This window comes from Sabethes cyaneus, chromosome 3 (assembly GCF_943734655.1).
Source record: "Sabethes cyaneus chromosome 3, idSabCyanKW18_F2, whole genome shotgun sequence".
Lineage (NCBI taxonomy): Eukaryota > Metazoa > Arthropoda > Insecta > Diptera > Culicidae > Sabethes > Sabethes cyaneus.
The window spans coordinates 97,843,289-97,856,278 of record NC_071355.1 but is presented as its reverse complement, the minus strand read 5'-3'; the positions used below and the strand labels follow the sequence as shown (position 1 = coordinate 97,856,278).

At 36.5% G+C, this 12,990-nt stretch overlaps 1 protein-coding gene across 1 annotated transcript; it reads left to right on the top strand.

Moving 5' to 3' along the window:
- Nucleotides 1–1,861: 1,861 nt before the first annotated feature.
- On the top strand, nucleotides 1,862–3,359 carry LOC128742094 (uncharacterized). The gene is made up of 5 exons (XM_053838308.1): nucleotides 1,862–1,966; nucleotides 2,152–2,317; nucleotides 2,376–2,636; nucleotides 2,694–2,744; nucleotides 2,807–3,359. Exons 2-5 carry the CDS (start codon nucleotides 2,204–2,206, stop codon nucleotides 2,888–2,890), a joined length of 510 nt encoding a protein of 169 aa, XP_053694283.1. The 5' UTR covers nucleotides 1,862–1,966; nucleotides 2,152–2,203; the 3' UTR covers nucleotides 2,891–3,359.
- The last annotated feature ends 9,631 nt before the right edge of the window (nucleotides 3,360–12,990 follow it).

Sequence of the window (12,990 nt, the reverse complement as noted above, 5' to 3'; positions counted from 1 at the left end):
GATAGCACGTCGTTTTCTGCATCTAACAGTTCTTTTTTTATTTCAACTAGGTCAATATTTAATGAAAAAATTAATAAAAATCAAAAATAGAATGATTTGCTGTTTGACAGATATCAATCAAGCTGATTGATTGAAATGATGTCAGAAGTTCTCTCCCTCCCTTCTATCTTTCTGATAGAGCTCTTCATTTTGACCGAGCTTTTGACAGCTCCCGTATGAAACCTGTTTCGTCCGATGACCATAGCACAGATAAACAGACATAACACTCGTTTTCCATTCATCGTACCGATAAAACCGTCATTTCAAATTTGGGCTTAGTTGGGAATGTCTCCGTTTTGGTCAAAGTGGCGCTTTTTGACGAAAGAAGGGGAATTCCCCATAAAAAATACTTGCTACTTCGAGGGACACCCATATTGCTATTTGATATTTGGGAATGTCGATCATAGATGGTGCTAGTGTTCAGGCTAAATGTGAGGTACGATAATTTTTGTTGATTTTTCTTCCAAGAGTTATGTCTGTTTGTCTGTGACCATAGTTTATCTATTCACTGTGTTGTCTGAGGTGAGCTGAGAAGAAAAGTGGGTTACTTTTCAGCTATCGTCTTATCCCAAAAAAAAATTTTAAATTAAACAAATGCTATTTTTATTACATTCACTCGTCAAATTTGAAAAGTCTTCATGTGACGATACAGTGACATCATATGTTACCATAATATGTGAAAATTTATATACCGCTAAAATACCCAATTATGTTCCTCATTTAGCTGACCTGCAAAATTGAACAATGTTTACATTTTTACATTCGAACAACAAACAATCATGAATGTATCCATAGTAACTCCGTCAGGGCAAACTCGACGCTCCTCCAATGAATGTCAAAAGATTGTGCCCACTTGTGCTCAATATCCGCCATTATCGCTCGTGGAAAGCTGGATAGTCTCTGTAGGGCGCATGCATTTTCAATGAGCGCATTCACATGAGTGCCTTGACGTTTTGTGATGTGACGTTCCAGACGCGTGTGAATGCGCACATTAAAAATGCTCGCGACCCAAGATGTGACCATTACTGACGTTCCATTACGATACGTTGCCGTTGTTGTTCGCTGACGGTCGGTGTGTTCTCAGCTTAAAACAGCTTCTGTCAAAGTTTTCTATGGGGGATTCTAACCTTTATCCAGCTTTTTACGCGCTATAATAATGGCCGCTATAGATTGTGTTCGTAATATGCGAACAATCTTTTTGACAACTCTGCATACATCAAATCTGGCACTTTTCTCTTGCAACACTACCGTGCTCTTTCTTTCGTTTACGTCAAAGAAGGAGAGCAAAAATGTGCGAAATGTAAACAAAACTATTGCTCTCCTTTTTTGCGTAAACGAAAGAAAGAGCAACACTGCCGTACATGAGAAGAGTGCCCATTTTTGATGGATGCAGAGTTGTCAAAAAGATTGTTCGAATATTACGAACACAATTTATAGCGTCCGCCATTATAGCGCGTAAAAAGCTGGATAGGCACCCTATAACCCAAGGGGTTTCCAACAGCAATGATTATTACGCACCTTTGAAAAAAGTTACTTTTGATTACGTCACTGATTATCTCTGATTACCAGTAATTAAACTCTTGTGATTACTAAAAACTAATCATGATTACCAATGATTACTTAAGATTATCATTGATTACTATCCTGATTATCATTGATTACCTAATTAATTCGTAAATGATTACAAAAGTAATTTCTGATTACTACGCACTTATACGCCGTACTGGAAACCCCTTGCTATAACCATTTTGACAGCTTCTTGATATGGATTTAAATAAAACTGGCAATACTGAACAAAATGTTTATTTACATGTGTACGAGGCAGAGGTACGACACATAATCGTATTTAAATTTTAAGTGTTTTTCGTCAAATATTTGGTGTTTCGTAAAAAATTAAACATAACGAAAATTGGCATTAGCTTCTGAGGTAAAAACGGCATACGTTTTACAGAACATTGTATTCACTAATATGGCACGGCACACAATTTCCACCTGTACATCTAAAAGGGCGTGCCACTAGTTGGCGTCTGTCATTTAGAGGTGTACAGTGCCGTGTCGATTATAAATTATGTTTATCGTTAATTCAGTTTTAACGACAAGTTTTCATTTTAGTGAGCAAAATTATAATTTCGAGACAAAGGTTCGACTAGCAGTTAGACAAAAAATGGTCTGGCTACATTCATGTTGGTCACCATGCATATGGACAAATTCAGTAAAAACCGGAAGCTACGCCGTGGCGGCTTATACTGTGGCGATAAGCGTAGTGCTCATTACAATGGTATTTGTATTTAGTATTTTTTCAAAACATTTTTTTATACATGGATTGATTGTTTCAGACGGCTTATATGCTTGCTGGTGGCGATTCATCTCAGTTGTATTCGCCTCTTTTTGAGACAGATATTCGCGACTCGATGCAAGTGGTTGGTGGATTTTTTATCGCATACTTCATTCTGCTGATATTATCTGCAGGGGGAATATGCTATTCGCTGAAAACTACTACCCGCGGCTGGATGATTCCATGGCTAACGTTGTTTGGAGTAGGAATTCTATTTCAATTTGTTTTTGGTCTATGGCTGATTGGTGGATACTACATATACGTAAGCTTGTAATTTGTTAATATATCTGCTGAATTAATAATATTTTTGATTTTCTAGCTACAACAAACTCTTTCTAGTTTAATTTTGTGGGTGTGGATGGCATACAATGTAAGTGTGTTCGCATCCATTTTTTTATAGAAACGATCAACCATTTGTTTTTAATATTGCAGATTTACTGTTGGATGTGTGTCTATTCACAGTATCAAATATTCGTCGGAATGCAGTCGCCTAATATAGAACTTCTGATGCCTTAACTTCTATCACGAAGAAAACAAAGATATTCCAGTAATATTTTATAACTTTTTATACACTGACAATTTCAAGTTATTTTGAATGGTTTATATAACAGATACATTCAATAAGAGCATTTTTGTACAGTATTATACTGCCGTACAAACATTAGGTTAGTAATGCCAATATCAACTATAGTAAGCAGATTTAGGTGCCGAACCGTCCACTAAGTACGACATGTACCTGTTATCTTACTCCGCGGTTGTTTTTTTTTTCATTTAAACTTGAATATGACGTAATCGTTCATTTCCTTTCAAAAGTTTTAAAACAAATCGAATTTCACTGAAATAAATCAGTGGTACTCACATAATTTTCGAATATATGTTCTCATTAATTTTACTTTGCTTTAAATTACTATTGCTCCTTTAGTGTTCTATAACGTTATATTAAATTACAATAAGCTTTTTTTGTATTACCTGCAAATTCAACCGTTTGAAGATAAGTATATGGTAAAAAATCATAATAGCATTTGTTTAATTATGAAAGAAATATTGTCAGTTGTTAAGCGTAACGCTAGTTTAGTTGGATCTATCTGTGGTTATGTCATCTAAATATTCTTAATCATTGGTTCGTACCGTACCGTTCTTACGACGTGTCCAGTGCACTAATCTCCGCTTTCAGCACTTTCAGTCTAGCGTAGATTGTCTCCACCGCTGCAAATTTTAAGAGTTGCCTGAAAATCATTTTTTGTGTGGCTCCTCAAGAGCGATGTTAAAAGGATTGAGAAAGGTTAAACCTTCACCATGTCTCAATCCATGTCGCGTATCCAGTGGTCCAAAATTAAAAAAAAAAACATACGCAATTGAGTTTTGAGGGGGAAAACTTGGTTTTAGATTTATGGAATCTTTGGAAGAGTTTCTTGAAATTAAACGATATATTGTTTGGTGGAATTCAACATTTGAGTAATAACCCTAAAAGTGAAATTGAAAATTTAATTCTATTCAGTTTCAATATAACCCATTGATATGTTCAGCGAAATTTTAGAGCGTATTATTACAAGAAATGTTGTTGAAGACAGTAACCTTCTATCTCTTCAGCGAAGATAGAAAAATCCTATTTCTGATATATAAAATGTTTAAATCAGTTTTTCTATTTTATCTCTTTTTGTATTTGTTGTATGACTTTTTCATATTTTACAAAGTTGTACAAATAGTAAAAATACACAACTTTGCTGAATATAATATATCTCCCTTTATTTTTACTTGTTTAGGAACTGTAGAACTTTTAATGTGTAAACTCGACTATGAGCAAACAGATACAAATTAAATCACATGAATCAGAAACTAGACAAAAAACCCGCAAGATCCAGAAGGTTTTATTTTCTATTTTAAATGTTCTGTTTTCATATGTTATCCGTGTTGTATCACCCAGCTATGAAATTTTTGAAAACTACAATATTTTTTTCTATATAATTTGCCGAATACCCCGATTCGATTCTACCATCTGCTGTTGTCAAACAAATGGCCCGTCACTACCAAGTGCGCCCGAAAGAATTTACAATGGCTTTCTCAAACAACCGTTGTTGAAAAAAAGGTCTTTTTGGTAATGAGCACCTCGCTCGAAAGCAAACGATGCTAAACTGTCATACGAAGCGACATAGTATGTACTCAGATTATATAAGACCAATCTGTTCCTTCTGCTCTGACCACCAGGCCGCGAGAAGCTGCGAAGATCATACATCGTTGGCCGTTGTTAGCCCAGTTACCTTCAAGGTAAAAACCGATTTAATCCACCTGTTGGTGAAAGGAACCTTTGTTATACCATTTTATTTGTCATAAAATAGAATTCGACATTTTTTCAAACATAATTTAATTGTTTGAATGTGAAAGTTTTCATCAATATGCATATGTATTTACTATACTGAATTAATTTGTAGTATATTTGAAAGAAATTATAAAAATCGTGTGCAAAGTTCTTGTGCAGAATTGCTATTCAAGGGGGCATTTTGCTTAAATCCTACGTGTATTAAGTCTTCCACAAAAATGCTTCGACGCCCTGTCGGGTGGTCTTACGGCAATTGACCGGAACCTTCGCCAAAATCAATGAAGAGGTAGACGTCGGCATCTCATACAACTCTTTCATGGCCTTGGCGATTCGCAGCTTTTCCGTTTAGACCATTTTATAAATTATTGGAGCAGACCCTCCATTTGAGCTTCGCCCAAAAATTTTCAATCGGTCGCAGTTGGGAGAGTTGGTGGTCTCCGCTACCTTTATCTTCAACTGGTTTAGCCTTAGCTTACCCGTAATCTCTGGACAAACGACCATACCCTCCTTCGCGTGATACTTCTTGATGAAAGTGGCAATTTCTGGTAGACATTTCGTGTTGTGTTCACCGTTCACCGTAAACCCGAAGGAAAAAACACGCGGCTTTAGACATTCACTTCTCGCTGATCGTCAGCCACAGAAGGACATTCTTCGGGAATTCGATGCGGAAGATTGATGCCATCGCTTGCCTTCTTGGTGAAGGATGTAAACCACTCGGAAAGATGTTTTTCATCAACACTTCCTTCTGAATGATTGCTTGCTGTTCAGACACGGCCAGCCTTAACTGATGCTTCTACATAAAAATATCCATTTTGGCCAGCTTCACCGTTGAGCCGGTTGCTTCGAAGTCGACCTCCCATTCCAAAGTGCGGAACGATAACCCAACAAACATTTTTGTTTATTGTATAGCTAAATCCAATGGAACAAGCGTCTGATAAGCTGCTATACAACAAAGTTTTTCCTTGGGAAAGCCACCTTACTCTCGATATTCATGTTCAACTTCTGTTGCACTTAACTTTCGCGCAGCATCGTCGGGCAACCGGAACTAGGCTTCCGTTCGACGCTTTCTCCAACTTCTTCGCTACGGCTAGCGCCCTTGGCGGGGGTCAGTCTGCACAGCCGCACGCTACGGTGCTGGGTGTGGGTAATCGTGGGGTACAAGGAAAATCTCAGGCGCAGGCCAGACGTTGGAGTTGAACTCTTGGTCGTCAACTACGGTTGAGGATCATTCGGAAAGTCAAGGCTAATCTCAGCATCACGGATTGTGCTTTGGCGACAAAACTGAATACTGACCGTTGTACTGCACGGCGAATCCGTCTTGAAATGGCTACAAGTGTTGCAGAGCAAATGGGGAGCCCAAGAAAAGCCTCAAACAATAAACAAAGGGTGGCATCCGGTCTCGTGGGCTGTGCGGCCGGGTGGTGACGAAACGCGACGCATGTGTCTGATTCCATGATGAATAAGCTTCAGAGAAGGCTGAATCCAGCCAAACCCAGGGGTTAAATTCTTCATGATCTGGCTCGCAGTAGGGCTTGTAGCAACTCACGATTGGTTTTGGGATCGATTCGTGATAAAAGGTCATGACTTGGCAAGGAATCTGTTTCAATGACATCCGTGGCATTGGCAAACCAGTGTTTTGTGACGAATAAGAATTCGGAGGTACACAGATGTAGGTGACTCACCTGGCGGATTTTACCCTTCATTAAGTCCCATGATAGCCTTTCACAGTTTCAGCATGCATGCTACAATGGATAATGGACTTCAGTTCAAGAGCTGAGTGCCCCAAATTGTCTCCGCGGGTTCGTCCAGTATTGAAATACTGGAAGATAATCAAGCGACAGTTGAAGCTGAAAATGAGGAGTTCGAGGTGCCGACTGGCCGGGACCGTGACTGGGGATAGGGAGGGTGTGCACCAGCTGACGAACGGTGTCAGCAGTAGGTTTTTTCATGCGGTGTAACATAATTTCCTATGTTTCATCCTTGTTTCAATTAAACTGTTTCAATTAAAAAATTAATCAATACGGGACACCTTTCTGAACACTTAGTAATCCGGGACTGTCCCGCAAAATTCGGGACGTCTGGTCAGCCTAACATACACACACACATATATTGCCCAGTTCGTCGAGCTCGATCATTGGTATATATGATTCGGCCCTCCGGGCCTCAGATCAATTTCATGTTTTCGACCTATTTCTAAAGCTTTGTTATATAGGGTACTAGCTGATCCGACAAACTTCGTATTGCCGCAAATTAATCTGTGTTGTATATAAATCGTGCATCTCGGATGACCTTTGTCACAATCTTGAGTTTTGCAAGTTTCTGGGTAGTTCATGGATGTTTTAATATACAAATTTTCCTCACAGTAAAGTAGAAAACAACTTCCCCCATTGCTCAGCCTGATAAAATAAAGCGGATAGCATTTAAATATTCGCCATCATTACAAACCATTTCGCCGAATACCATTTTGCGGAACACCAATTCCCGGTTGACCATAACGCGGAATATAGAGTTTCGCAGAATACCATTTCGCGAAAAACCTTTCGCGGGGTGTACCATTTCACGGAAAAACTTTTCGTAGAAAGTACCATTTCGCAGGGGTGACCCAACTGAAAGATAGTAATAGAGGTCAGTAGATCTAGGAAAATAAATAAACCTAGATAGAGGAGATCTCCACGGGGGGCTGCCCCCCGCAGTGGCCGGCGCTTCCGACGGCAGGTCGCCGGCAACACTCGCGGTCTGTGGCCGTCTCGCGCTGAATTATCTAATGATAGTTTTTAGTGGTCTTATCATTGCATTGATTAATGTTTTATGAAAGAGTCTAAAATTTCTCGATTTCGATTAGTTTCTGAGTTACGCAAAAATTTCTGTTTTATTTGTATGAGAGTCCTTATCCCCCTACCACAGGGGTGAGGGGTCTCAAACCATCATTAAAAAAATTCCTGCCTCCAAAACCCCCCACATACCAAATTTGGTTCCATTTGCTTGATTACTTCTTGAGCTAAGAGGATATTTGTATTTCATTTGTATTGGAGCCCCCACCCCCTCCTGAAGCGGGGAGGTGTTTCAATACTCCATGGAAAACATTCTTGTCTCCAAAAACACCCACATGCCAAATTTGGGTCCATTTGCTTGATTAGTTCTCGAGTTATGAGGAAATTTGTATTTCATCTCTTAGTGGAGGGAGGGGTCTTTTGCCATCGAGAGAACCTTCCCTGGCCCCAAAAACCCATAAGTGCAAATTTTCACGCCGATCGGTTCAGTAGTTTTCGATTCTATAAGGAACATACGGACAGACAGACAGACAGACAGACAGACAGAAATCCATTTTTATAGGTATAGATGTTACTGCTTCGTCATAATTGCCTATTCCCGTCCTATCCAACACAAATTATTAAAAATATCAGCGATTTTTATGACACACAATGCAAAATTAGTTATTTCCTAATATTTTAGTTTCTTGCCTCTCATACGCGATGAATCAAAGTAAGCTTAGATCTATTTAAATGCTTTTTTTCATTAAAGAATTCCTAGCAGCCAAATTTCCAACGTTTTTTCGTGCTACGAAGAAGAAAATGTCGACTAATCGTTTCAATTTCTGTCATACATAAAATGAAAATAACTCACGCAACGCATTGTAGTTATTCTGTAACCGGGAAAACTTGCATAACCTACAGAAATTTTGCGGAATACTATTTATCATGCCTCTCTACATAAATACATGAGCGCTAGCTTCGTAACATTATTGTGATTTTTTGTTTGGACGATGAAAAATTTTAATGGACGGATTTTAAAGGTACGACGAATTTAAGATATAAAGTCAGATATAAAGCAGTGCTTTTGCAGTGCATTAAATCCACATAAGAAATGTTGAAAATTAGAGTGGCTTTCTTTACTACGACGGGAATTAAAAAATAAACCCTAGTATACCTACCTTGGAAAGTCGAAAAAATCGAATTTTTTATTACAGTTTTCAAAAGGCTATCACCACAGACTTACAGACGTAACATTTCGAGCAAATGTTCTTAAAAAGCATCGTTCCACTAAAACTTGAAAAAAAAAAAAAAAAACAGTAGCATCACCTGGTGCAGTCTTCTCAAAAACCGTTTTTTCGCATTGCGCATATTTTTCATTACAGCAATTGATCGCGATTTTGAGGTTTCGTCTCGAGACTAGTATCACGTAAACCAGTTTAGCCATCTCTGAGAATGGGCGATAATAATACAGGTCGTACTCGATTAGCCGGAATACAGAACAAAATTTTTCTCCGCATAAGCGAATCTTCCGGATAATCGAGCCATATTTTTTTTTAATTTTATTTTTCTAATCGATTATTGAACTAAAATCGACATGATTATCATCATTTATTGAATATAGTACATTGACGAAACCAAATAAAAACAATTAAACCTAAATGGTCTGAATTAAATGAACCACAAATGGAATTGAATTCAAATTTCTCGTTATCTGTTGTAGATAGTAGTTGGCATTTCTCAAACGTGAAAATTGTCTTGCCTAAAGACTTTTATAACTTTTGTAAACGAAAACGAAACACAGCCAAAGAAAAAGGAAAAAGAAGACAAATTTTAGTTTTCTCAGTCATCTTTTCTTCTTTTTCTTTTTTCTCAAGCTATACGTAGTTTACAAAGCTCAAAAGTTATAAAAATCTTTGCCAAGCTTCTACCAACAAAACAAAATAAAGTTTGTTCCAATACGTTATGCAGTTTCTGAGAAAAAGGTACATAAAGTTTGCAATACGTGGTTCCACATCGCACTGGAATGCTTATGTGTTCGATTGTTTTTCGGTCACTTCCCATGGTCGGATCATTACAAAATTAGTATCAAAATAAGCGAAAAAGACTGCAAAATCAAAATCTGAAATAAAAAATTTGAGACTTTTTCGAAAAATTTAGTCGTTTATGTCCCCTTAAAGTTTTTTATAATAGCAAGAGCTTTCATTTGGTGCTAAAATCGTTGATATCGGTTGCGTGCTTCAGGAGAAAATCGTGTCACGTAATTTTCACATTTTTGATTGTATAACTTTTAAACGAAACGTCGGACCACAAAACAATTCAATGAAGTAATTTGCGGTTTCGTCACTAATGAGAATGACATTAGCTGCGGCTCGTTTATGTTGGAGTGAGAGGGGAGCGAAGAGTGGAGGAGAGGATCCGGGAATTTGATATTTCTAGATAGAATTAACAAAAGGGCGAATGTCGCAAATGTAAACAAAACGAGTGAGAGTTATTTTTTGCTGGACCAGCATAATAGGAAAATCAACCCTCACTCGGTTTGTTTGCGCTTGCGACATTCGCCCTTTTGTTAATTCTATCTTCATTTGATGTTTTTGATATTATTTCTACTGCAAACAGCTTCAGCGAGCGCCCCAGCTAATGTCAAAAAATCTTTATATGTGTGCGTGGTGGAATACTTCATAGAGATCTGCCTATAATCGCATGTGAGTCCCATCTGCAATATCGTCGAGTTGAGAAAACAGCGTTTGAAGGTATTTTTCTTGTTTTGGTAATTTCACCTGTTGGGTGCAGTTTATTCCTATTTTTTCGACATAATACAGTGGACTCTCAGAAAAGTTAATCGATTGGGGAATGGGTCGATTAACTTTTCTGAATAGTCCTAAGTGTCATTGAAAATGATAAATACAAAAGCGAAAAATATATTCTCGGATACAGGATACACATTTTTAAGTATCTAAAGGTTGTAATGTAAAGAAATATGTAGCAAGATAATATGAAATAATACTTAGTTCCTTTCAGCAAATTTAAAATTGTCGGTTATACTAGTTTACTTTTGATTTTTCGTAGTCTACGACAATGTTCGCGCTTATTTTTTGTTCCCTGCTGTTCATTTATTTTGCATTTAAAATTCAATTTGAGTTTGCGTTTTTCCAATATGTTTTCAAATGTCCTGAAGCAACTATGTGCCCGTATTTAACTATTGCTACAACTGTCCGGTACAAGAGTTTAATTTAATCCCAGTTATGAAGTTGTGAAAAGGCGATAATATACCGATAATGAGAAATAAAGATAAAAGAAAATCATATCTATATGAATAAACGCATTAGACAATCAATAAATTCAGATTCTCAGAAAAGTTAAGCAAAAAATTAACTTTTTAGAGCGTTGCATGCGAGCTAATATTCGCTTAACTTTTCTGAACAATTAACTTTTTAGAGAGTTAACTTTTCCGAGAGTCCACTGTATAATGAAATAGACCTTTAATATAACTTCTTTATCAAAACTTTGCATTTTTTGTGAAAATTGCAATTAAAAATAAGGTAGAGACTGATATGGATAAGTAATGCCATCGAGTAGCTAAATAATCGCATATTAGTCTCAGCTCTTCTTAGTCGCAACCGTTCTGTGATAGAAATAGTTATGCTACGAATAGCATTTTTTCTCAGCTTTCCAATGGTGGTCTTAAAATAAAAATCGGTTGAGGTGCTCATGGTGAAAACGGTGCTTTTTGTCATAAATTCCAATAAAGTGTCCAAATCCAAGATGACCACCATCTTGCTAAAAATTTAACTTTTTTTAAGCCATCAAGCCCCTTCGCGAACGAGGGGTCCACTGTTTCGAGGTATTAAGAATTCTCATATTTTAACCATTTCCAACCAATCAAGTATAAGAGTTCCAATATTTGAAGACCTCACGTGTCATTAACTTTCGCATGGAATTTCTTTGAAACAACCCCGTATTTATTAATTAACTGATGATTTTTAATAATTAAGAAGCGTAAAAATAACAACAAATATTGTTTATATGGATTAAAGTAAAATATATGGCCATACCCAGGAAAAACATTTGGTGGGACTGATATGCGATCATTTTTAAGATGGGACAATTTGTCTTCATATTTTTTCAGACTTTTTGAAATAAAAACAGCTTTTTTGTATTTTTAATGGATAGTAGAGCAAGAAAAAGAGAGAATCTGATATTTAGCTCAAAAATGATGAAAATGGGAATGATATGCGATTACAGGTATACCTCCATAGTACGTACCCTCGTTAGTACGTACCCTCGATAATACGTACCCTCCATAATACGTACATTTTGCCTCCGTAGTACGTACATTTTCCAACAATGATTTTTTTAGTTGCTATATAAAGCAGAAGCATTTTTATGAATATTTATGAGTCAATACAAGCAAATACGTATTCAAAAATTATAAATTTTTGAATAATATCAGTTATTTCTATTATGTAAAAAACCAGTGTTTTTAAATTAAAAACAGTTCTTAAATAGTAAATTATTAAAATGTACGTTCTAAATAACAGCTATTTTAGCATTCCGGGCAGACTTATTGTCGGTACTAAATTTTGCAGATTTTTGCTCAGAGAATTCACCTTTTCTGCGATTCGCATTCTTCCCAACTGCGACGGGTGTTGTCGTTATTATAGAAGAATTATTTTACTTTCTTCGGAAAAAATTTACGTTACACTAGTAATAAAACTATATACATTAATTTTGTTGTAAAGTTATACACAAATCCATTTTTTTTTTCAAAATTTCGAAGATTGGACAATTATGCCTTTATTTACAAGCGATTGCTAAATAAAAGCATGTCTGTCCCATATGTATTTTTTTAAATTTTTAACTGTACATGGCGGAAGATAGTTCCTATGCCAATGTATGCGCAACCGGAACGCTCCTATAATATTTCAGGATTTTAAGATCGTGATTAAAGAAGCAAAGAAAGACGTCGCGGTCTTGGACATAGAGTCATTGGTCTGGTTTAAATACACAATTTATAAATCCCAATATCTCGAAGGCATTCGAAAGACTATATTTATAAATGGGCAGCTTCACTGCTAAATACAAACTTGATAAAGTTTGAAGTTGTTCTGCTGTCGAAAAAACAACACGAGCTATTTTTTGAAAACTTCTCAAATGAAAAAAAATCACCATAAAGGACATTGTGGAAAAGAATCGTAGAGAAAAGTCGCTTTATCAAATACTTTTCTCCTTGTCATCGCCGAAGAAAATTGTGAAATTATTATCACACTCAATAGAGGCGAAAATTAAAATAATATTGTTACCTAAATTGGCAAAAAGAAAATGTTTATAATGGACAATATTATTATGGGATAGTTATGCTTTTATTTTGCATTTCAAGTTTGATATTTTTGGAAAAGTTTTCGAACAATGTCCGTCTAAATTACAATTTTTAAGGTAAATTAGGATATAAATAAGCTACTTCCGTGTTTTTCTCAAAATCGATTAATATTCAAATGGGACAGGTATGCTTTCCTACGCAGATAAGCAGCCTTATAGGAAATTCTCCA